The sequence below is a fragment of the Rhamphochromis longiceps genome, linkage group LG1, assembly GCF_057381845.1.
Source record: "Rhamphochromis longiceps isolate RC_006_pf linkage group LG1, R_longiceps_female_GT1.1, whole genome shotgun sequence".
Lineage (NCBI taxonomy): Eukaryota > Metazoa > Chordata > Actinopteri > Cichliformes > Cichlidae > Rhamphochromis > Rhamphochromis longiceps.
Genome location: NC_140557.1, coordinates 24,247,548 through 24,273,663, shown reverse-complemented (window position 1 = coordinate 24,273,663; position 26,116 = coordinate 24,247,548). Strand labels below are relative to the sequence as shown.

General features: G+C 42.0%; 1 protein-coding gene across 3 annotated transcripts in view; it reads left to right on the top strand.

The window, feature by feature from the left end:
* The window catches only part of acsf3 (acyl-CoA synthetase family member 3), a 37,159-nt gene extending 25,456 nt beyond the window's left edge, over nucleotides 1-11,703 (top strand). For 2 of the 3 annotated variants that reach the window (XM_085402753.1, XM_085402754.1), the window contains exons 8-10: nucleotides 4,699-4,833; nucleotides 5,058-5,169; nucleotides 8,638-10,860. In XM_085402753.1, coding sequence (XP_085258879.1) covers nucleotides 4,699-4,833; nucleotides 5,058-5,169; nucleotides 8,638-8,752 — 362 coding nt within the window. In that variant the 3' untranslated portion in view covers nucleotides 8,753-10,860. Of the gene's footprint in view, nucleotides 1-4,698; nucleotides 4,834-5,057; nucleotides 5,170-8,637 lie in introns of all 3 variants that reach the window. The other variant, XM_085402752.1, reaches the window with a different exon arrangement.
* Nucleotides 11,704-26,116: the final 14,413 nt, after the last annotated feature.

Below are 26,116 nucleotides of genomic sequence, written 5' to 3'. Positions count from 1 at the left end.
GGGGAATTCCAGATTTCAGCTCTGACTGAGAACTCAGAAATTCCAACTTCCAGCTTTTTTAGGAACACACCAACAGTCATACTGAGACAGAGAAGGGTAAACTGTTCTCATGAAGTTAGATACACAGAATTGTTTCGAATATCGTGGTAAGGCGTCAGGTAAGACCTGTTGGCGACCACAACAGAAAAATGTGAATTCCCTAACAGGTTTGTAAGTGGCAGCTCTGTGAGATCATTCATAAAGGTCTAAACAGATGTCAGTGAATCTCTGATTACTGCGGTTTATTAGTGAAACTGTGCTTTGAAACTGCTTTGTTCGGTAGCACATGATCACCTGCAGTTTGCATGGAAGATACCAACTGGTCTCAGTTTCATTACCACATCGTGCGTGGTAGTGAGAGTCTGAAAAGTGTGAGAATGCTTGCCTTCTGAAAGTTGAAAGTTGCAGCTTTTGGCATGTGTTGGTTGTAGTGGTGAGGCACAACTTTTACTCTGAAGACAAAAACTTTCTCTGTTTTTGGTGTAATACCCACTTTGCAGCCAATCACCTGGGAACAGCGAGCAGTCTCCAGGAAACACTTGCCAGCCAATCTCAGATTACACATTTTTCCCTAGCAACTGCAGGCCTGTGTGACTGAACTAAGGGGCCCCGACCAACCCCAGCCTGTCCATACAGTGTATATCAGCTCTGTCAACTGTATCATACCATCAAAAACATACACCAGCTTTTGTTTTAACTATACAGTTTCCCTTCATTTCTCCACTTTTTTTCCTACAGTTTGTTCAGTATAATATGTTTGGTTTTCCTGCGTCAAGGATATCACCGACAAAAGCTTATTTTTTATTCTGCAAAAATATCACAGCAAGAGTGAAAGCGATTCATTTTTGTTAAAATAAATGAGTCACCTTCCAAAGGCAATTTCTGCTTTACTGTAATCTTGGTTAAATAGTTGGAAATATTGCAGCTGCTCGTAGCTCACCTCTCCTCACGATGCTGTTTTTCTTGTTATTGGTTTGAAATAATTTGATGTTTTCTTTTCTGCTTCTGCGAACCCCTCTAATGTCATTTTCCTGGTTTTCTGAAAGACACTGTGGAAGTTTCCTCTGACCCTCCATCCTCAGTTAAATTCTTGATCTATTTTTATTTCTTTTTTTCACACTGTGTGCCTTCACTTTCTTTAATGCCTCAGAATGAGATGAAAGCCCAGTGCAATTAGGCTTCTTATCGTTTTAATTAGGAAAGCCATTCGGCCATATCTGCCTCAGACGCCATAACACATAATGGCGGAGAGTCTCTGATGCCTGAAGTAGTGATTGTGTGCGTGTGTGTGCGTACGCATGTGTTGTGTGTGAGTACATACAGTACGCATGTGTGTATATTTGTGTGTGTAAATGTACGTCCTAGTAACACAGTTCCCAACAATCCCGCTCCCGCCCTTCTTTCCTCTTTTATCAGTCTGTGTTCTCCAATCGCTATTCCCACTTGTGCGTCTCTCCAAACATGTTGTTCTATCCCTCGTTACTTCCTTCCCCTCAAAGAGACAAGGTCAAAGAGTCCTGTATAAGTACTTCAAACTCAATTCAACTATGTTGTCTGAGCGTTCCTTTTCAAACCCTTTTGTCAGCGTTTGCTTCGTTAATGCAGCTTTTCTTCCTTGACGCTACAGCTAGATGTACTGATTTTATTGTATGTTTTTATCTGTTTCAATTTGCGCGCACACACACGCCCACGCAGGATACACAAACAGTTTATCAGTGTGCACGTAAACTGCTCATTTCTCCATATCTGTTTGCATAAGATGAGAGAGCTACATGGCTGAAACCAAATCATTTTTTTCTTCTTCTTTTGCCCCTCATCTTAAAGAGGGGGAACTGTAACTACCCTGATAGTGGTGTTAACACCAAACCAGCTCCTCTGCTCGCCTCTCTACTTTCTCCCCCTCTCCCTCCATCCTCCCTTTCCTCCCTCCTGTTACCCTGGCCTATCAGTGCGGAGCAGTGGTCTGTGAAGAAATTCCCAATATCTAAATTTACACACTGTATCAATCTTGTTTAATAGACTGGAAAGCTTATAGCCGCCGTGGCAAGCCGGCAGAGAGGGCAGCGGTGATAAATTGTCGGTGTGCAGGCGACAGCCGCCCGTGATGTATAATGAAATATTTATGATTTATCCCAGCTAATAAACTGAAATGAAGTGCATGATATATGGGAACAGATGGGCCCTCTATTGATGCTGAGGTGGAGAGGCAAGAGGGGGGAAGAGGAGACAGGAAGAGAGGTGGAGAGAAGGAAACAGAAGATGTGATGAGAGATGTTTGAGAGGTAGTTGGAAAAAAAATGAAGCATAAAAATAGAATTGAAAACGTAAGAAAACATAGTTTGTTTGTGTTTGTGTGGCACTGGAGCTGGAGAAGCTGAAAACATGGACGTATAGGTAAGACGGATGGAGGGATATGGGGTTAGCAGTACAGACTAAATGATGGAATAGAGGACAGGTGGAAGATGGCAGTAAAAACAGACCACCATCAAAATGTAATCCCTCTCCTACAATGCTGCTGATTCCAGGTGAGGCAGGTGCAGTTGCTTTCTTTTATTGACTCCATATTTTTCAGCTACAGTCTGCAAACACGCACAGCTTTACCTTAAATGTTCTTAACTGAGCAACACTGAGGTTTTTTGCAATGCTGAGGGGTGCTGTGTAAAGCTTACAAGTGCAACTATGTCCCTCAGAATTGTTCAGCATTTTGGGGAATAAACGTCCAACCATGCCTTTAAGGATTTTGCTTTGTGCACTTTTTTACTGAGAGTTAAACTGCTGACACAATTTTAATCAATATGAAGCTCCAGCCAGCAACCAGTTACTTTAACAGGAACAAAAGGAAAGGCTAACGTGTGATATCATGTGCAGTAACATCATATGTAATTTGTGTGGCATCTTAAGGATAGGTTTATACTAACTTGCAAGCTGTGTACACAGATGCTGTGGAGACTGAATGACTGGTGTCCAAGTTGTGTTTTTCCTAAGTCTCGGGTGCAGAGTACACCGGAAAGACACATGTGTAGCGGGTATATCGTAGTATATGCAAAAAAGCAATCACATGCAGGTTTTCAAGGCATGGCTGTATTACCTCTTTGTGATCAAATGTACCTGTAGATTCTTCCCTAACAACCTGTGGATGTTGGAGGGTTCGCTGACCAAGCCCTGTGTGACTGAGGCGTTTGAAATTGGTTTCACAACAACTGCCAGCAACCACTTGCCAACCAGATGGAAACTATAGTTTTTTCCATACCAACCCTGGTAGTTGCCAAGGTGTTCCCAGCCAAGTGTGACTAGGACACTAAACACATGAAAAGTAAATTAAAGATTTCTATGGCCATCATAATAATGTCCTTATAGAGAATTCTTTTGGTCATAATAATTATGTAGTGAAAATCTGAGCTCATGACATCCAAAGGACAAAGTGCTAAATCTGTTTATAAGCACCTCTAAAACACACTAATGAATATGCTAATAGAAAAAATACGAATAAAATCAAGAGTGTAGCATTTTTACAGAGCATTTACTGAGAGGACTGTTTCTTGGCAGAAAGTAGAAAATTCCCAGAGTTTCTGTTTGCTTAGAAACTCCACAGGGGCAGTTTTGAAATTATGAGATATTCAAGTAGTCACGTCAGCCAGTAGTGTGTTTAATGGAGGGCTGAGTGTATACATGGGTCTTTGTGTCTTTGGTTTGGAAGAGCAAACCAAAGACAGACGAGGAAAAGAGGCCAGGAGCCCAAGGAGAGAGAGAAATAACCCAGATGGCAGTCCTTTATGCACTTTGCTCTCTGCTCAGCCCAGATCTTGCTGGTTCATGCAAACAAGCTTCCCAACTCCACCTACCAACTTCCTGGATAGAGAAAAAACCCAGCTGAGCATGATGATAACTGGAAGATGTGAAAAGTTGTCATAGTAAATGTGTGAAAAAGAGTCAGATTTTCTAACATCACAGCTGGCTTTAAGACGTAAAGGTTCACTTTGCATATTTGAACAGTCCCTGACCTTCGCTGACCTTTTAACCTATTCATCCAAACTTAACTGCTATGCATCACTTCATCACAGTGTCTCACACACTTGCGTCCACTCTCTGTTTCAGCTGTGGACAGCCCCAATGTAATTCTGCTAAAGAATATATTCCTGATCCTTATTTTCAGGCTTCCTCTCCTTCCCTCCTCCGTCCATTTTTCTCTCCCTAATCTCTCCCCACTGATCCATACTGACCCATTTCCCCAGCTCGTCATACACGAGCGCAGCTGCGCCCCTCATCCCACATACTGTACTCGCCTTCCCCCACACCTGTCCCCCAGAAACTTATGCATGAGTGTGCGTGGGTCTGTGGAGGATGTATGTCTGGAGGATGGGGCAACTTAAACACTCATCCATCCACTGTTATCTGACTTTGTGTCTCAAACACACACGCTCTCTTACACACAGATACAAGTTTACATACCCTACATTCCCTATTCTTAGCTATAAAAAAATATTACTTAATTTTTTTAATTGAGTTCATTATCAGCCTTGTTTTTAGGTATATATATTGTAATTGGGCTTAATAACTTCTTGTTATAAAAATGGTGTTCCAGAAAATTATGACTGTATTTTTCCCTGTGTTTCCCTTACATCACATTGTCTTTCTTGTATGGGCCTGTCTGTATTCTAGGAGACACCGCTGTGTATAAAGACGGCGTATATTGGATCATGGGTCGCACCAGTGTCGACATCATCAAGAGTGGTGGCTACAAGATCAGCGCACTCGATGTGGAGCGTCACCTTCTGGCTCATCCAGACATCACGGGTAAGTGGAATGAAGTAATGTCACCGCTGTAAGACACATGTAATTAAAGCCCTGAACCAGCACCTCAACCATTTGATCACTGTTAATATCCAGCAGTTATGTGCTGAAGGTAACTCATCAAAAATGAGTTTGGTGTCCTTTTGCTGTAGAGAAAGACAAAAATAAAGGAGTAGCTGAATTTTACCTGCAGCTTGTCTGATTTTTTGTCATATTTAACCTTGTAGATGTTGCTGTGATTGGAGCCCCAGATGCCACGTGGGGTCAAAAAGTCACTGCTGTAGTGCAGCTGAAGAGGGGCAAGAGCATGACTTTGCCAGAATTGAAGACCTGGGCAAGGTACTGTGACTTTCAGCTGAATAACCTTTGCTTTGTGCACTGTTTTTGGAGCTTTCTAATTAATTTTGTCTCTTATTATGCACATACCAACTGGTGTTGTGGTTTATTCACCTAGCAAGTGAGCAAGCTCCGGTGAGGAGATACTGACACCTTTGAGCTTGAGTCAAGAAGGCATCCGGTTTAAAAAGTCGGCCAAATCAAACATGTTAGGCAGACAAAAGTAAGCATTATGTGCATAAAATCCATCCACTCTCTTACCCACTTATTCAATTCAGGTCACGGGGGGGGGGGACTGGAGCCTATCTCAGCTGTCACAGGGTGAACGTCACTGTGTGTATACCTGCTTTTATTTTGATATCCAGCAAATACATTGCTGTTGACAGGCTAAATATAGGGATATTTTCCACATTTTTGCATGAACCTGTACTATTCTATCAGGCTATGCTGATATTAACATCCACACTGCGTGAAAATGCATGCTGTATTTTCTTTCAGGCAAATATGTGAACTGTCAGAAAAGTTTAAGGTGGCTCTGCTTTTGCAGGAATGGACTCTGTTCACCAGATAAACACGTCCAAGTGGAAGCAGACTTTATTAAAACAGGGACTTTGCATTGTGAATGATATTGTAACACAAAGACACTGCAGTATTACAGAGAGAACCCCAGTCATATGAGAAAAAACATGGATTTATTGCTTTAAACTGGTGTTTCAACTGGTGTTGGACTTTAAACAGCAAAGCTTTGATTTTTCTTTAAGCAAAGTGTTGCTTTTGAAAAAACAGAGATGTAACACCACTAGCCACTGGACCACCTGCCACCTTTAAAAGTGCTTTGCAGCCCAGGGGGACTCCAAGCTCATACCACCAGTGGAGATTGTGACCTGAATAACTTACAACTAATCCATCATCCTGAATCCACAAAAACAAACTCCAAAAAGAGCATCGTATCCCATTATTATTACAGGACCATGTTTTTGTTAAGTCTTCTTAAGCTGATTTAAAAGGACAATCTTCACAGCTCTTTGTCAGTTCTGCTCAGTGCTGGGGAAACTACTTTGAAGGCATAGCTTTGCAATTAACCTATTACTTCATACTAGAAGTAATTGATCTAAAATAAAACTACCCACTGAATAAATCTAGTTTTATAAAGCTGCTTTGAAGAAATAGTTCAAATAAAAAATATATAAAATATAAAACAAAAAGTAACATTGTAGCAATAAAATCCTCCTAATCAGGCCTTCTCAGCTGAGGTAGTCAGTGTTATGCATTTGTGTGGCAGTAAAGGTAAAAAATCCTTCATTTAAATAGAGAAAAGAATTGAGCTGCTTGAATCACTCCTAAACTAAAAAAAGAAGAACGGTTAGCATGTTAAATGTTAACGTTCATGACAGTACAATTAGGAGCAAACTCAACAAGTATGGCACTGAGTCAACCATGAAAGTCTGCTAGAGTCAAATGTGAGGCCATCTGTCTGACAGCTTGGCCCATCCTGAGTCATGCAACAGGACAGGGATCCGGGCTCAGCAGCAAATCTGCAACAGAATGACTGAAAAGATCAAAGAAAGCATTGCAATGGTCCAACGTCTATGCTTCGCCCTGGTTTAAATACTGGGGTGGGAACTTAAGAGAGCTGTGCATGAATGAACGCTCACTGACCTCAATAAACTGAAGCAGCATTGTAAAGATGAGGGCTATGAGTTCTCCCACAATAATGTGAGAGGCTGATAAATTCATACAGAAAACCATTGCTTCAGGTTATTGCACTTTGTTTTTGCTAAATAAATAATGACATGGTGTAATATGTCATGTTTTGTTCTTCATCTGACATTGTCATTGCCTAATTTCAAGACCTGGAAAGGGCTGGATTTTTTTTCGTTATGTCTTGACTTGTAAGCCTTTAGAACTGAAAGCTAAACTACTAGTTCAATTTTATGTAGTTTAGTGGACCAAATGGAGGCACCTAATTCAGACTGTGTGGGTCTCTGAGCAGCACACACATCCCCAGTGACTGGCCTTCAAGTCCCCAGATCAATAGCAAAGGATGTGAGAGAAAGAAAGGCCATAGATGGACTAATGAGGGAGATGAAAAAGAAGAAGAAGATGTGGGGGAAGCAAACAAATGATTATTACAGAGGACTTTGTCCTGCTACCTAACAGTTTGTTTTTTTTCACCTCGCTTCCTAAATGTCAGCTGAGTTTATTTTGTCTGCTAGAGACGGTTACTGGTGACATTCACCCTCCACATTGCAGTGACACAAACAGTCTTTTTTTTTAACTCCTCCAGTCTGTTTTCATAAAAAATCTGCTCTCACTCTCTTTTACACCCTTTTCTTCACTTTCCAACCATCTGTTTTTGTCCTCCACACTTTCTACAACCCACCAGTGTCATTTATTTACATCACTGAATTCTTGTAGAGCGCAGTGTGTGTGTGAGTGTGTGTACTGCTGTGAGCTCCATATGGTGTATGGATGTTAGATCCCACTGCTATCGCCTGCTGGTCCAGTATGGTAGATTACAACTACTGCCTGTGACTCAGGTTAACACACACACACACACACACACACACACACACACACACACACACACACACACACACACACACACAGTGTTTGCAGCCAGGGGTCCTCCCAGGAGACAGACAGTTCCAGCACACAGCCCTCTGCTGAGGCCTGGGTGTAGGGGAGAGCGAGAAAGAGATAAAATGAGACATAAACAAGTAGATGGATGCTCACTCTTCAGTGCCCTGGCTTCAGCTGTCAGTCTGAATCTCTGTCTCACCCTCACTGCCTCACACCGCCTCGAACGCTCAGGCTTGTGCGCGCGCACCCGTGCACGCAGACACACAGGAACACATTGCCCTGGAGAAATCGGCGACACAAGCACGCAAGCCCCCATTACAGAGACGTGTACGTATGCGTATATATTCACACTTCACTCACTCAGTCAGAAACACGCGGACATCTGCTGAAAGGAGTGTTTGATGGCGGTCATATCAGTCATTATGCTCGCACACACGCACAACTGGATTGCACACCAAAGCACGCGCACGTCCGCACAAACAAACAAACTAGGTTAGAAGATAATAAAAAAAGCTCCGGGCTTCAAGACTTGACGTAACAACCAGGCATTCAAAACGGAAAAAAATAAAATACTTTTAATTATCACAGCCTTCTGTTTTCCCTTTTTATTATTTGTTTATTTTTATTTTTTTATTTCATCTTGCAGTGATTATATTGTTTTTGTACGAAGGGGGATTGTCTGTGTCTGGAAGGCGAATTGGGGATATTAAGGGAGAAGAACAGCAGAGTGTATGAACGTATGAAGGACGTTTCCTTATCTCGACTACTCCGCCACAGGGCTAGCCTTTGTTTTGCAGTTGTTTGCTGTTTTTTCTTTTTTCTTTTTTTGTTGTTGTTGTTGTTGCGTATTTGTGTGTGCATCCATATTAACAGTGGTGTTTATTGCAGGGAGCACATGGCACCCTACACCATACCTACAGGCCTGGTGGTGGTAGAGGAGATGCCGAGGAATCAGATGGGCAAGGTCAACAAGAAGGACCTCCTGCGACTATTCTTTTCATGACTGGAAAAGTTGCATGACAACATACAGGTGCCTGGATAAAGAACTGCAGGTGTACATCAGCAGAGAGAAACACGGCTGTTTCTCTGCACACAGGTAGACAGAGAGGAGGCAGAAAAGTAGATGAAGACATCATGGAACATCGTGGAAGCTAACATTTGAGGAAACTTATTCGCAACTATAAATACACTATAAATATAATTTATATGTAAAATGTAATACACAGCGGAGGGCACATCATAATCAAAGGTTTTGCGACTGTGTGCAATGAACTTGTGACCTCGTGACCTTGAACAGGTATGTAACCACTTGCGATCAGCTGCCATCTTCAAAACAACATTGGTGCATCAAGACTGATAAAATGGCAAATAAAAAGGAGACAGCCAGTTTCACAGTTTGCGAGTGAATGGGGTCAAGTTGGCAAATAAATGCAAAAATCAGATGTATCAGGAAAAATGGTAAATACATTGCTGTCTTCAAACACAGAAAGCCAGATCACAGAAATTCACATTAACTTCTTACGTTCAGTCCAAGCAGAACCTCGCAGGTTTGAAACAGAAATTCCTCCACAAAGTAGTTGTTGCTACGGTGATTTAACTATGTAACCAGAATACAGCCAGCTCGCAACCAGGCGACTCAAGTCCCCAGTACAAAGAGTTTGTGCCCATTGGTGGAAACTGATGCAGATTGATTGCAATACGTTTTCACCCTGTTATTAATTATTTGCCAATCTCTCTGAGAGTGAGTGTAGTCAGTCTATGATTGCTGGGAGACAGGTTTCCTCCCATTAGGAGGTCGCCTGTGGAGTCACATTGCAATCTGTAACTAACTAAATGCAAGTAGTTGCAGTGAGCAAGTAGTACCATCGTTCAGTCACTGGGCAAACATGTTTACTGTCTACCACTTTTTACTCTTCTGTGACATTGGAAAACTGTGGAAATCATCAGTCTGATATTTGTTTAGGGCAGTATTGAACAGAACCTCTGCAAGGAGACACAGTGTTAGTGACACAAAATTAGCCATATTAGCTTCAAAAAGGTGTGGTATAAACAGTGTTTCTGTACATGTTTGCTGTTTTCCAGGTCATGACTTAGGTCCAAAAGATTTGATTCAAACTTGAGGGAACTTCTTGTCTTCAGGAATCAAAAAGAAGACCCTTTGTCTTCTACTGAAGTACTTATCATATAAAAAAACCAAACACTTCCATTGTGAGTGTGCTTTCAAATTATGCTACTTTCCCACAATGAAAGGTTCGTAGAGGACCTTTTTAGAGCTAAAAAAAAAAAAAGGGAATCGGTTGCAAATGTTTGTGGCAGCTCTTGGAAAACAAAAAATAAATATGAAATTTCAAACACTTTGTGAAGTGTTTTGCACCCAGCGAAACTGAGGGGTCCGCTCTTCAATCTGCATTAATGAGAGGGGAACAGCTAGCTGTGGTGTGCATGGATCGTGATGACCAGGATTTTCAAATGCTCCACTAAAAAAATGCTCAAACCCAGAAGCAGCGTTTGGTAAATGTGCTCTTATTGAAATATTCTGATGTTTGATTAGTGAAAATGGTGTGATCAGAGAATGCACAATGACAGCTTTTTGTGGTAGAGTGGTGTAACCAGAATCAAGGATCATGGTTAATTAAACCTGCACTAAACAAAATGAAATCCGGTGCGGTGGTAAATCAGGAGAAAGACGATGAACACTGTTGGGTTGATTTAGTTTTGTAAACACACTGATGCACTTGGAATAACAGTTTTCATATGAAAATTAAAAAGTTTTGGAAATTTTTAATTAAAAAGTGTTTTGGAAGTTTTTTTCCCCCCAAAGAGTGTTACACTGTGTCTGTGCAGCTGTGGCTATGCAGGTGCAATGAGAGCCTGAAGGCGGATTCTCTAGCAAGGCACAACACCACAGCTGGATGCCCCGCACTCCATCTGACTAACCCTCTCGCTCCGCTCGCTCTTCTCACCTCTCATCGGTTCTCATCTCCATTCCTACAATGTCTAACCTCTTCTGTCTTCATCACGAGTTACGACAAATTGCAGTGGTACCGGGACCGACTCGACTGTGAGACTCTTCTCGGATGAACCCTGGCGTGCCGCCAGAGTGTGCAGAGAGCGTGTGAAGAGATGTAAGTAAAGCCAGGGAAAGAAGACAAAAATACGATGCAGGACTGTCACAGTGATTGGATTTCTAACAACAGCTGTGAAAATGAGGGTGAAAGAAATTAATATGCAAAAAATAAAGTCAGCAAAGGGCATGAAGTAAGTGATACGGCCGGGGCAATAAGCAACGAGGAGAATAAGCCAAGGCTATACGGTTGAGATAAACAGTCATGGTGAAGAGTCAGAGGACTGAAGATAGAAAGAAATACAAGTGCAGCCCCCAGCTGATACAACCACCTGTCCACACACAGAAACACACGCACACACGCACTCGTCCGCCCACAGTCACCAGAGACCTGATTAAGAGAGCAGAGCTATCGATCTGTGGGCTGGCAGGCTAGGATGGATGAGCAGGCAGGGCTGCAAGAGCACCAGAGGACAGCTTCAGTGCCCCCAAATCCCCACGCCACCCCACCCAACCACCCACGCCAGAGCCGGGAGTCAGCTGGGGCCACGGGCAAGAAGACTGGGGCTGCCACACGGAGGCTGCAGCGAAGCAGCAGAGGGTCAAATTCAAACTGAAGAGCGCGTGTGGTGTGAAGTAATCAGTGCACCGTACTGTGTGTATTCAGGCGAGCACCAAGGACAGGTCTCGGTGCTCACCTGGTGCACACACGGGAGGGGCCAGGGAAGGTGGTGGCTATTCCCTGGACTCAACTTGATGGAGTACTCGTGCCCTTGAACTGTCTCTACCTCCCCTTTTTGCCTCTCTCTCTCACACACACAAACACGCACGCACTCGCCCATGTTTGCCAGAGCGTGGTGGAAGAGGTTGTCTGCAGATGGCTGCTTATTGGGCCCCAGGGTCCTGGAGGGTGGGTTATGGGGGACACCAATGAGACCGTTTGTGTATTTGAGATACAAACAGTGTTTGTGGCAAAGGTGATGGTACAAAGAAGCTAACACAGAGTTCATGTTATGCTGATTGTACCCTTTTTTTTTTCACAGTTTGACTTTTTTATGTAAACTTATCTGCATATTTAGCTTCCTTTTCCTATTAATATGAACTTTTCTTATTGCATCAGGTACGCTAATCAAATGCCAAATGATTGAATCACTGCGTCATTTTCTGTGCTTGCCTTTCAGAAACCTATCCCAGCATGGGTCTCGTTGATGGCAGACAGTGTTAGCTTCACTTCAGGGTGGATGGAGACCTTTAAGCAATCAGCTGTGTCTTCTAAACCAAATCAAAAAACATAATCATGTATATTGAGACTTTCAAATTAAAAGTGACAAAGCTTTTCTTTTTCCAGAATTAAAGCCATACTATGCTATAGCAGGTCAACATCAACTGCTCTCCATCATCTCACCTTTTAAGAGGGAATTAAACTGTTTTCATTCATAGAGGTGCTAAGTTAGTTTTTATCAAAACAGAGTGCAGCTCCAGCACATCACTGCTGATTTACTCCACTGTAATTTGTTAGAAACAGCAGATCTGCCTTCATCTCACCCTATCTTGAGCGTCGTCCTCCGTCGCACCAACTCTCTGCATGTCCTGCTTCACAGCATCCACAAACCCTTTGGTCTTCTCTTCTACCAGCAATATATTGTCCAATATATCCACTATCCCTTATTTACACATGTCCAAACCATCTCAGCCTTACCTCTCAAACTTTGTCCCTCTGATGTATTCATTTCTAGTCTTGCCAATCTTGTCCACTTGTTATGAAAGTCTTAACATCTTCAACTCTGCCACCTCCAGTCTTTTTGTTATTTAAGTCACGATCTCTAGACATTTCCTTTCCTTGGTTTCAACGTAACTTTATTCTTTCATGAGTTATTCATGAGTTATTTACACTTATAAAATGTGTTCAATGTGCTGCCCATTGTGTTGGATTGTCAATGCAACCCTCTTCTCCCACTCTTCACACATTGATAGCAACACCGCAGGAGAAATGCCAGCACAGGCATCCAGTATCCGTAGTTTCAGGTGCTGCACATCTCGTATCTTCACACCATAGACAATTGCCTTCAGATGACCCCAAAGATAAAAGTCTAAGGGGGTCAGATCGGGAGACCTTGGGGGCCATTCAACTGGCCCACGACGACCAATCCACTTTCCAGGAAACTGTTCATCTAGGAATGCTCGGACCTGGCACCCATAATGTGGTGGTGCACCATCTTGAGGGAACGTGCCAACTTCAGTGCATAAAGAGGGAAACACATCATCATGTAGCAATTTCAAATATCCAGTGGCCTTGATGTTTCCATTGATGAAGAATGGACCCACTATAGTTGTACCCCATATACCACACCAAACCATCACTTTTGTTGTTCCAACAGTCTTGGAGGGATCCATCCAATGTGGGTTAGTGTCAGACCATTAGCGGTGGTTTTGTTTGTGTCACATGGCCCTCTTCCTATTGAAAAAACAAAAGTTGTATCCAAGATGGCCGACTTCTAAATGGCCACCATGGTCATCACCCATCTTGAGGAGTTTGCCCCCTCACATATACTAACAGGACTTTAATATCACCAACCATTCCCATGTTATTACGGTGTATCCATATAAATGGCCCACCCTGTACTATAATAAATATATATATATTAGGGCTGGGCAATATATCGAGTTTTTTTAAAAATATCGATATATTTTCATACGAGATATAAGATGTGACAATATCGTTTATATCGATATAGTCTATGTTACGTTATAATTATACTTGTGGAGCCGCAGGTTTGCCTCTCTTTCGTCCACTTTTGTCTCTACGCAACGTTACTCGGCCTCGCCTCTCCTTCACTGAACACAACTCCCCCTCCCCCATAGCTTCACCTGCAGGCAATGACAAGATGAAAGCGGAAAATCTCCGTTAGCGAGTTACCGTGCGTGGGGCTGGACGGCGTCAACGTGTTAGCGAGCTAACCGCGCTAACGACATGCAGCCAGGAGGGGCTGCACGGCCTAAAATCCTTTCATTTTCTCAAAAATCGACAGTGCGCCTTATGTATGAATTCTGGTTGTGCTTACTGACCGCGAACCGATTTTATGTGGTACACAGCGCTCGGCAATCTGTCAAAAAATGTTTTAATATGACTTTGCTAAGCTACGGAGCTGCACCACTTGATGGATTGTCGGAGGATTACGGCTACCGGGGAGGAGCCTCGCGGAGTGATACGTACTGTGTGTGTATAAGGACCACAAATGGCACCTGTTCAGAGACGTGGTGCAGCTGTGAAATCTGTCTCTTTGTTATTATGCTCAGCGTCTATTAGTTTACATTTTGACTGCACAATTGTGAGCTTTTTGTTATGCACAAAACCAACATTGTTTTCTTTTATTTATGGACCATGATTATTTAATAAATGCTGATAATTTATTTTTGAGTAATTTCTTCATGTACATCTACGCTGTATGTAAATAAAAGTGCCCGTGTGACATCTGGGACACAGTGTGACTAAGAACTCTCTTTTTGTTCTTAACTTATGGCTTTAAAAAAAAAATCGAGATATATATCTTATATCGCCATCCAGCTAAAAAATATCGAGATATGAATTTTGGGTCATATCGCCCAGCCCTAATATATATATATATATATATATATATATATATATATATATATATATATATAGCTTAACTTTATTAATTGTGTTGATAGTCTGAATCAGAGCGTTGGCATGCCAGATTTTTACAATAAGCAATGGATATTTGCTCTTTCTGACGCAACGCAGCATTTGCACATTGGTCAACACCGTATGCGCTCTGTGTACTTTGAGGATTGTGCACATGGTATCCTACTTTGACACATATCCTCTCTCACTCCGACTCCATAGAAGTCTCAGCCGCCATGCTGCTCTGAACATGAAAGCCATTCATCATGAATAAATCTGGAGGAGAAAGAAGTTCCTCCTTCTTCTCTCTCAACTCTGACTGCATAATAAACAGGTCAGACTGAAGCAGTGAGTCACACAAACACAATAGCCTCTGAATTCAAGGTAAAGTGTTTTTTTTTTTTTTGTTTAATTCGCTGCTCTTCTGTTCTGTACGCTGCAGACACAGACTGAAAATCGGGTTATAATTATACAGTCAAACATTCACGTGCACACTTTTGACAGTCACAAAAGGCTCTGGGCCTGCGGCTACTTGATCAACATGACAGGCTTATGGATGTAAGTGGGTAGAGAGACGAGTGATGGGAGGATGACAGGCAAGGCTTTCAGCCCCAGGGACACCCAAGTGTTCGCTACACACACATGAAAACACACATCAGTGAATCCAGAACCCCACCAGGCCTGTGTGGGTGCGTATCCGACGCTTGTAGTGGCAGGTTGTTGTTTACATGGAGCTCATGTTTATTCTGAAGCTACTTACACCTCACTGGCTCGGCCTCGGGCTTTGCTCCTGTGAAACTCCTGCCAACTTGCTCTTTTCTCTTTGCCCTTTTCTCTGCTGCCCTTTCCCCCCCTCTTTCTTATTCCGTTACAGTCACTTCCTTTCTATTCTTCTCTGCCCCTCGTTACTATCTGTTAATTATCTTAAGTCTCACTGTGATGTTCCACAACATGTTTTCAGCCATACTGGCAGCGTGACTCAAGGGATTGTCTGCCCATCACGTCATTGACTGAATTATCCCAACAACTATTTAGTAGACTGTAATTTGTGAAGAACCAGGGGAGCTGATTTTCTGATTCTCCCACCATCAAGACAAATCCCCTCCTCTGAAACAGGCCTTACTCCTCAAAAGAAGGATTTCCATCAAGTTATGTCCACAAACTCATTCTTTCCAGATGAAGAGAAATATGTTAATGTTCCAGCTGGCCACCTCCAACCACCAGCAATAGTCAGGTGTAGCGATAGCCCATGTGCACAGCTCCCTCAAGCTCACACTCTTCTGGTTAAATGAACACAAAACCACCTGTTTTGAATTATTTATACCACATAAATATGAAAAGCCAAGTGAACTCTTCTCTACATAAACAAACAGGTAGGGATAACTGTAATAAATGGTCAGGGTAACAAACCAGTAATGTTGAGGTGCATGTGAAGGTCAGCTAGCTTACCTAGCATGGGCTCCACAACACAGTTGTCTAATTAACACCGCCTATACAGTGCCAGATCTCCACTGCACTATATTTACTAATGTAGAAGTAGAAAAACTAAGTACATCTTTACAACTTCCATATGAATTAAGAGGGTAAGCAGCAGTCAGGTGCTGCTAATCAAATACACTTGATTAAATTATCATTACCAAGTGTGAGCACCTCTATAAAACTAGAAGTTTGGGGATTTTTGCTGGTCAGGTGTGTGATGAGCAATGATCTTAGCAAAACAGTTGTTGCTGCTCATCCGTCTGGTAAAGGTTTTTAGGCCAGCAAGAAGGTCCTGAGTTCCATTCCACCATTAGGCCGGGGTCTTTCTGTGTGGAGTTTGCATGTTCTCCCTGTGCTTGCGTGGGTTCCCTCCGGGTACCCCGGCTTCCTCCCACCGTCCAAAAACATGCAGTTTGTGGGGATAGGTTAATTGATTAATCTAAATTGCCCATAGGTGTGAATGCGGGAGTGAATGTGAGTGCAAATGGTTGTCTGTCTCTGTGTTAGTCCTGCAACAGACTGGCGACCTGTCCAGGGTGTACCCTGCCTCTCGCCCTATGACAGCTGGGATAGGCTCCAGCGCCCCCCGCGACCCTGAAAAGGATAAGCAGAAGGGAATGGATGGATGGAAGGTGTGTGATGAGCAATGATCTTAGCGAAACAGTTGTTGCTGCTCATCCTTCTGGTAAAAGTTTTTAGGCAATTTCCAAACAATTTGAATTCTGTCATTCTATAAGTAGAAAACAGTCAAGATAGATGCCAATCTTCCAAGGAGTGAACATCCCACCAAACATACCCTAAAGTCAGACTACGCAATGCTCAGAGAAACTGCAAAAAAGAGCTATAACTCAGTCTCTGCAGACTTTAGTTAGCATGCTAAATATAAAAGTTAATGATGGTGCAATTAGAAAATAACTAAACAAGTATGATGTGTTTTGCAGCCTCCAGAACTGGGCACCTTGCAGTCATTGAATCAACAATCAACAATAGCAGTATAGCTTAGGTTTATAATGTTACATTTGACCAGACCACAAGACTTCTGGTAGTGGAGATAGTCGGTCGTGATGCACAATGCCACGTTTTGGAGAAAACCTAAGCTTGGCCTAACCTGGGTCATACAACAGGACAAATATCCCAAGCACAGCAGCAAATCTCTAACAGCATGGTCAAGGTCAATGCAATGACCTCAGTGTGATTCAAATGATGTGGATAAACAAACCTCAATGATAAAAAAAGAAACATTGTAAAGACTCATACACATACAGTTACATATACTTCTTGTTATTGCTGCTAAAGGTGGTTCTACAAGTTCATGAGATGAACTCAGTTTTTCACAGTCTTGCATAGAGTCCTGTAAAACTTTTTGCTCATACATGATCAGAATCTCTGTCATTGTCTTTGTATGTTTCTAAAGTCAAGACAACAAAAGGAAGAAAGAACAACACAATTCAGAAATTGTTTTTTTTTATTTATTGAAACAAATTCCAAACGCAGTACCCCAAAAAATGATTTATCCAATCAACTAACTTCAGCCTTACAGTGGGGCAAAAAAGTATTTAGTCAGCCACCGATTGTGCAAGTTCCCCCACCTAAAATGATGACAGAGGTCAGTAATTTGCACCAGAGGTACACTTCAACTGTGAGAGACAGAATGTGAAAAAAAAAATCCATGAATCCACATGGTAGGATTTGTAAAGAATTTATTAGTAAATCAGGGTGGAAAATAAGTATTTGGTCAATAACAAAAATACAACTCAATACTTTGTAACATAACCTTTGTTGGCAATAACAGAGGTCAAACGTTTACTATAGGTCTTTACCAGGTTTGCACACACAGTAGCTGGTATTTTGGCCCATTCCTCCATGCAGATCTTCTCGAGAGCAGTGATGTTTTGGGGCTGTCGCCGAGCAACACGGACTTTCAACTCCCACCACAGATTTTCTATGGGGTTGAGGTCTGGAGACTGGCTAGGCCACTCCAGGACTTTCAAATGCTTCTTACGGAGCCACTCCTTTGTTGCCCGGGCGGTGTGTTTTGGATCATTGTCATGTTGGAAGACCCAGCCTCGTTTCATCTTCAAAGTTCTCACTGATGGAAGGAGGTTTTGGCTCAAAATCTCACGATACATGGCCCCATTCATTCTGTCCTTAACACGGATCAGTCGTCCTGTCCCCTTGGCAGAAAAACAGCCCCATAGCATGATGTTTCCACCCCCATGCTTCACAGTAGGTATGGTGTTCTTGGGATGCAACTCAGTATTCTTCTTCCTCCAAACACGACGAGTTGAGTTTATACCAAGAAGTTCTACTTTGGTATCATCTGACCACATGACATTCTCCCAATCCTCTGCTGTATCATCCATGTGCTCTCTGGCAAACTTCAGACGGGCCTGGACATGCACTGGCTTCAGCAGCGGAACACGTCTGGCACTGCGGGATTTGATTCCCTGCCGTTGTAGTGTGTTACTGATGGTGACCTTTGTTACTTTGGTCCCAGCTCTCTGCAGGTCATTCACCAGGTCCCCCCGTGTGGTTCTGGGATCTTTGCTCACCGTTCTCATGATCATTTTGACCCCACGGGATGAGATCTTGCGTGGAGCCCCAGATCGAGGGAGATTATCAGTGGTCTTGTATGTCTTCCATTTTCTGATGATTGCTCCCACAGTTGATTTTTTCACACCAAGCTGCTTGCCTATTGTAGATTCACTCTTCCCAGTCTGGTGCAGGTCTACAATACTTTTCCTGGTGTCCTTCAAAAGCTCTTTGGTCTTGGCCATGGCGGCGTTTGGAGTCTGACTGTTTGAGGCTGTGGACAGGTGTCTTTTATACAGATGATGAGTTCAAACAGGTGCCATTCATACAGGTAACGAGTGGGGGACAGAAAAGCTTCTTACAGAAGACGTTACAGGTCTGTGAGAGCCAGAGATTTTCCTTGTTTGAGGTGACCGAATACTTATTTTCCACCCTAATTTACGAATAAATCCTTTACAAATCCTACCATGTGGATTCATGGATTTTTTTTTCACATTCTGTCTCTCACAGTTGAAGTGTACCTCTGGTGCAAATTACTGACCTCTGTCATCATTTTAAGTGGGGGAACTTGCACAATCGGTGGCTGACTAAATACTTTTTTGCCCCACTGTATTTGTACTCTATGTGCCCAGCTAGCTTAGTTAACTAAACACATTTTGACACATCTTAACTTTACCAGTAATGTGTTAGCATGTAGATATTAGCAGCTTGTTTTGGAGTGAATATTTGTGTGTAGATTGCTTCACCACTTTTTTGCTTTAAACAAAAAAACTTTTTTTGGTTAAAAAAAAAAAAGAAAAAAGAAAAAAATACAGAATCAATAGTGAATTATGTTCTGGCGCTCATAACTCGGCCCACTCAACAATGGAGAGAGACAAGGTCATGAGAGAATAAATAGCAGGCAGACTAGCTAATGATCTATCATTCTGGACAAGCGGCTGCACCCGAGAGCGGGCTGGCTGACAAGATCATTAATAAAAGCTGCTGGGAGAGTGATCGATCGCCTTGATGGATGATCAGAGCCACAAATACTATAAAACACCTGGATGTCAAGCCTCGTCTCTTTGAAGAGAGGGAGGGGAAGGAGATTTGGAAAAATATATATATATAAAAATCACCACCCCAACAGGGCATCGCAGGAGGGGGATCAAACCCTGATGCTGAACCTCTGAATGAAATCAGCATTGCAGCCGCATGTGGGATTTTATGCATGTGTCCGTGGATATGAATGTTGGGTATCTATCTGTGTGTTTGATACAGCCAGTGGATGTTGTAGTTCACAGAAGCTCAGTGTGAGGGCATCATTGTAATTTGAGGTAGATCAGGGAGTCAGCAGGTGTCGTGCCGTACAGGCTGCGGCAGCAGTCCACCGCGCTGCAACGGGAGGTATTTTTTTATTGACGTGCTGCCCTTACACACCATTACTGAGCTCTGTGGTGGTAATCTGTGTCTCTTCTATGTATCTCGACTCCCTTTCTCTCCTATCCTCTCCCTCCCTGCTCTATCTGTAGTATCTGCCAGCACGCTACAGTGTCTCTTTTGTCATCTACACACACAAATACACCCGCAAACCTTACTCAGCAGTTCATCTCGATTCCTAATCTTTTCACAGGGAGAGAGCGAGAGAGAGAGTGAATGAGTTCAGAAGGAGTATAGTCTCCTTGCATGGCTGCGTTTATCAATATCTGTACATTGATCTGGCCTTGCCTCTCCTCCTCCATTCATCCAGATATAGATTGGTTTTCCCAGCAGGTATCTGTGCCTAGAATCTGACTGATGGGCGGAGTGCATAAGGGAGGGTGTATTGAACCAGGGTGTCCCGCGTGCCACTAGAGTGTGTTAGGCCACTGAGCAAAAAAAGCAGACGCCCGTTCCCAGAAGACACTGAGCAGAGAAGTGACGCTCTTATCAGTTTGTGAATCGATGTAGTGGTAAAGATTAAAGTGTGCAGGCCTGCAACGATCATTTTTATTATCAGTTACACTCTTGATTGCTTCTAGATTTATTAACTTTTCATTCTGTAAAATTCCTCATATTAAGGCTTTTTATCACAAGCTTTCCTTTGCACATTGCTCTTTTTCCCCTTTAGCCACAGTGGAAATTCCATAGGATTAAATCCAAAATAGCAAACAGCAAATCAATAAATTTAGTGCTTCGTGGAGGATTTTAAACACTAATCATTGACGTAAGATGTGAGCTCATTTTCTCTTGATTAGTGGATCAATTGATTGATTTATTGTCTCAGCACTAATGGTGTGTAAACACAATGCGGGCAGGCATTTTTTTAACGAGCATTTGCTCTGGTGTTTCCTCACACATTTCCATGACACACAGCTCAGGTGAAATGTACCTTAAATAGAAATAACACTGGGCTGTTTTCCTGTGTGTCAATAACAACATAACTCGACAAAATAAATGATTAGCAGTGACAGTTTGTGCACTTGTAAAGGCATCATTATCACCTGTAATATCTTGTCTGTACAGTACATAGATTTAACTTTGGTATATTTAACTTTAATTTAACATTTCACTTTGATTGCCTTGGTTTTACTTTTTTTTTAAATAGAGAGTTTACATTTTCTACCTTTCATGTCTATATTGTAAGTGAAATTCCCTATATGTTAACAATTATATAATTCTAACTATTATTAATAACAAAGTATTCTGATTCTGAATACTGCCATAGAGTATATACAGACTTTGGAGCAACAACCAGACATTACTTATTACTTTCTTTTCTTGTTTTTTGCAGTTCAAACTCAAATGTTCTGTTAAAGATTGTTTTAGTTTCAAGGTTGTTGTTTATAAATGAGATGAAGTAACACAGTTCCATACAGCGCTGAGCACTGAGGCGCTCAGACACTACACCTACAGGCTGAGCCACTTGGCACCAGGCAAGGCAGGCAACTGTTTGGGGCCCCGGGCCAGTCTGAAGCCCCCTGAGGCCTGACAAACTATTGTAAACTATTGTAGAAGAGACTTAACTTCCTTGAGGGGCCCCCTCCTGTCTCCACTTACTCCCCTTGCAAATGTTCTTCATTATTTTGTCAAGTCAAACTTAATGGCAACAGTTTCAGGAGGAGTTATCCTTCTGGGAGTGTGAAAAGTTTGGTGACTTTTATGGACTCCTGGTGATTATGTCGCTTCCACACTGCAATAGTACCACTTACAGGTGACCGTGGAATAACTAGGAGGGGAGAAATTTCACTAAGTGACTTGTAGGAATAGTGGCATCCTTTTATAGTACTGCACTTAAATTCAGTGAGCCCATTTTTTCACCTTTTTCTGGACTGAATAAAGACCTGAATTCAAAGATATGGCTTTTTGTCCATGAAGTGTAGGCTATATGTTTATTACCGTATACTGATTACAAGGCACATTAATCGAAACAAAACAGTCAGGTAAGTCCAATTTTACTCAACTCATTCTTCTTGCTTCCTCCACTTCTGTACCATTGATTCATTAATGCTGGATTCTCTGGCAGCTGCTCTATTCCCATGTTGTTGCAGTATATGAATGACTAACCTCGTATTGTAGATGGATTATCTCAGTTGTTCTCCTGACTGAAGTTTGGTCCATTCACAGCATCCTGCCATGCAATTGCATTTGTCCCCAACCATCGGGAACCCTCACGTTAACTTTCACTGCTGTTTAGTTTTCTGTCTTCATTTATGTTGGAAGTGATAGCAGAGCTGTACGTTTGAATTTTTCAGAAATCTCTCAGTCAGAACATGCTATATATATTTAGGTGGAAACTAGCAAGCTAACTTCCTGCTAACTTCTAACTTTGTTAAATGTAATAAATTCTGTTTTCATGGATGCCTGGATGTTAAACTTAATTGTTACACCTGGTAAATCATCAACCCTGATCATTTTATTAAAGATGAAAGAATTTAGACAGTTTTTAACTCTCAGTGATGCCTCAGTGTTCGTTTGACAGAGTTTTGGACCCAGATTACTCCGCGAGGCTCCTGACTACAGTAGCTGCAATGCTCCGACAATCCATCAAGCGGTGCAGCTTCGTAGCTTACCAAAGTCGAACTAAAACATTTTTTGACGGATCTTTGAGCACCGTGTACAACATAAAATCGGTTTGAGGTCAGTACAACCAGAATTCATACATAAGGTGCACTGGATTATAAGGCACACTGTCAATTTTTGAGAAAATTTAAGGATTTTAAGTGCGCCTTATAGTGCGGAAAATATGGCATTTGTAATAACTGTAGGTTTTACATAATTGGTAGATTGATGCAGTCAGTGTTTGTTCACATTGTTGGAGCAAAATTTCTAGATTAACAGTTTAGGTTTGTTAATTTTTCCCCTAAAAACAGAGCAGTGCACGGTCTGCACTCACTACATTTTTACTATAACAGATTAACTCTGTACGGTAAATAAAAAAGGCGTGTGAGACGAGTTACGTTTGATGTGTGTAAGGATGTGAATGCATTTTGTCTGTGTTGTTGCCATCAGCGCCTGACTATAAATCAGCGGCCCTCAGGCGGTGGGATTGCCCAGCTCGTGGCTCCATGTGTAATTACAAAGCTGACATTTAAACAGCAGCAGCAATATTTCACTCTCGCCAGTGCTGGACGCAGAGTGGTCTACGGATGGAGTAAAAGTTTTCCAAAAAAAAAGACAGGAGAAAATCAATAAGAGATAGAATGCATTCTAATGTCATGTTAATGGACCCACATATTAATTATTCAGCAGAGGCCATTTTGTCTGCTCATTAAAGTGGCAGCTGAGATGGGAGAAGAGGAGAAATGTGCAGCATTACTCTGCCCTGCTCTGCTCCAGTAGCATTATTACTACTTCCTGATATCTGCACGTCGCTAGAAACACAACATCTCTGTGTGTTTGTGCCGCTTGTCTTCTCCTAACACTGATTTGTATCATATCACTAATGGGTCTGTTCTACTTATGTCATATACTGTTTCTTTGGGATGTTTTTTTTCTCCATGTGTATGCGGAAAAAAGTTGATGAATAGCTGAATGGCATAATACACCAATCAGGCACGACATTATGACCACTGACAGGTGAAGTGAATAACGCTAATGATCTCTTAGTCATGGCACCTGCTTGTGGGTGGGATATATTTCTCACTAGTGATGGGATTTCCGGCTCTTTTTAGAGAACTGGCTCTTTCGGCTCGGCTCACTAAAAAGAGCCGGCTCTTTCGGGTTTGAACCGGCTCTTTCGGGTTGTTTTGTTGCTTTAATTAATTTATTATTAACAATGATTTAAAATTATGCACAAAAGGAATTACTAATGTAAAACAAAAAGTGGTTTTATTTATATATGTTTATATATAAATATATGCGGTGGCCCCAAGAGACAAAGCACGTACAAACTTGGTACTTGCTGGCTTGTGGGCCCCTAGGTAACAAAAGCTCAACACTGCGCCTAGCCTAAAACAAAATAGTGTTTTGGAGTTTTTACGTGTTTTGGAGTTTTTACGTGTTTTGGAGTTTTTACGTGCTTTGTCTCTAGGGTACCGTAAATATACTTTTATTTATTCACTCCACAGAAACTGTAATAAATAAATCATATAATACAAAAACCAACTATTCACATTTCAACTTTTAAATATTTACATTTTCAGCTTTTTCCTTTTAAACAAATTTAAAGTGAAACAACACAAAACACTGCAAACCAAAATTAAATATAAATTAAAATATGAAAACAAAAAGAACATGCACATTCTCTGTCATATGGACCTGCATGAATAAACTTTCTGAATCCTTTATCATCTGCAACTGAAAATAGTTGTGGATGATTACTATACCTTTCTAATGTGACGTTGTTGTCCCTGGCTCTCTTTCTCTGTCTCTCCCTCCCGCTCTGTTCCTGTGCTACTGTGACTGTAACTACCGCCTCTCCACCCTCTTCCCAGTGCAAAGCACAAGGCTCGCATGCGGAGTGAAGTGGGAAAAAAGTGCGAGAGAGAGGGTGAGAGAAAGAAAAAAAAAAACCCCACGGCTCGCGATAAGGAGCCGGCTCGCGTCGTTCACTTCAAAGATCCGGCTCTAAGAGCCGTTTCGTTCGCGACCCACGAATTTCTCACTGATGCACGTGGGGAGTGAAGGCTGACTTGTGTGGTCTGATCCAAAAGACTAGCTGCTGTAGCTCAAACTGCAGAAAACCTTAAGGTGAATTTTGCCGGTTGTGATTGAACGGTGTCAGAATACTGAGTGCATAGCAAATGTCAGGTCTGGTGCTACATGGCTGCAGACTAGTCAGGCTTCAGCCCATTGTTGCGAAATTGCCAGTAATGGGCAGGTGAGCGTCAGAACTGCACCACGGAGCAATGGAAGAAGGTGGCCTGATCTGATAGATCATGTTTTCTTTTACATCACGGGGATGGCCTGCTTGGTGCAGGTGTAGCGCTTACCTGTGGAACACCTGGCACCAGGATGCACTATAGCAGGGATGTCAAACACAAGTCCCGGGGGTCAGAATTGGCCCGGCAAGGATTCTAATCAGATGGTAAATATGAAAGAGGGCATGAATTTTGGACTTTTAACTTCCTTAGACTGACAGAAAGGGGAGTTTCTTTGATACAGTTCACTTAACATCAAAGTGGGCGTAACACGGCTCGTGATGTAACGTGAGTTTGACATCCATCAAATATTCTGTTTGAGTCTTGCTATCCACGTGGATGTTGCTTTGCCACATACCACCTACCTAAGTGTTGTTGCAGAACATGCAGACCCTTTCATGGAAACAGTATTCCCTAATGGCTGGGGTCTCTTTCAGTATGATAATGTGTCCTGCCACAAAACCAAAATGGTTCATAAGTGGTTTGAGGAGCACAACAGCAAGTTTGAGATCTTGACCTGGCCTCCAAATTCCCCCGATCTCAATCAAATCTGTGGGATGCGCTAGACGTCATAGAGGACTTAAAGGATCTGTTGCAAAGGTCTTTTGTGCCAGATACCACAGCACACCTTGGGGGTCTAGTGAAGTCCAAGCAAAAGGGTGACCAACACAATACTACCCATATGGAAAAGAAATAGTAAAAACTTATATGTGATTACTCATGAAAGTGGCCACTTTCATGAGTAAATCATATAAGGCTTACATGATTTACTCATGAAAGTGGCCACTTTCACATTACTTTCATACATTGTTTTAGTAAGTGTCCAAAACATACAAGTTTCATTATATAATTTTCCAAGGGATCTTATATCTGTTTTCACTCTTATATGCTTTTCATACAAGTTTCACACAAGACAGATACAAACTTTATAAGATTTATATATATCTTTTCCATATGGGTAGGTAAGTGGTCGCACCTCATTGGTGTATGATGTAACTGTAACGTAATGTAACATTTCACCTCAGTCTTAATACTTTGAATTATTTGTGTGAGAATGTTTTTGGTGAAAGGGCTCATTGTTTCAGTTTTTTCTAGTTTAAAAATGTGCTTTCTTCAGTTGCTGACAGTTTCATTATGTTACTCGGTTAACTCTTACATTTCAAATCTGAAGAAAGAAACGTGCACCATGTCAGGGTCGTTTTTGAGAAGTGTTGAACGGCCATAGATAAATGGCTGAGGCAAAGTGAGAAAAACAATAAACTAACACAAGTTCTGTGTCAGGTGTCATGCCCACCAGAAATACTAGATTAGGTAGAACTAATCAGGTAA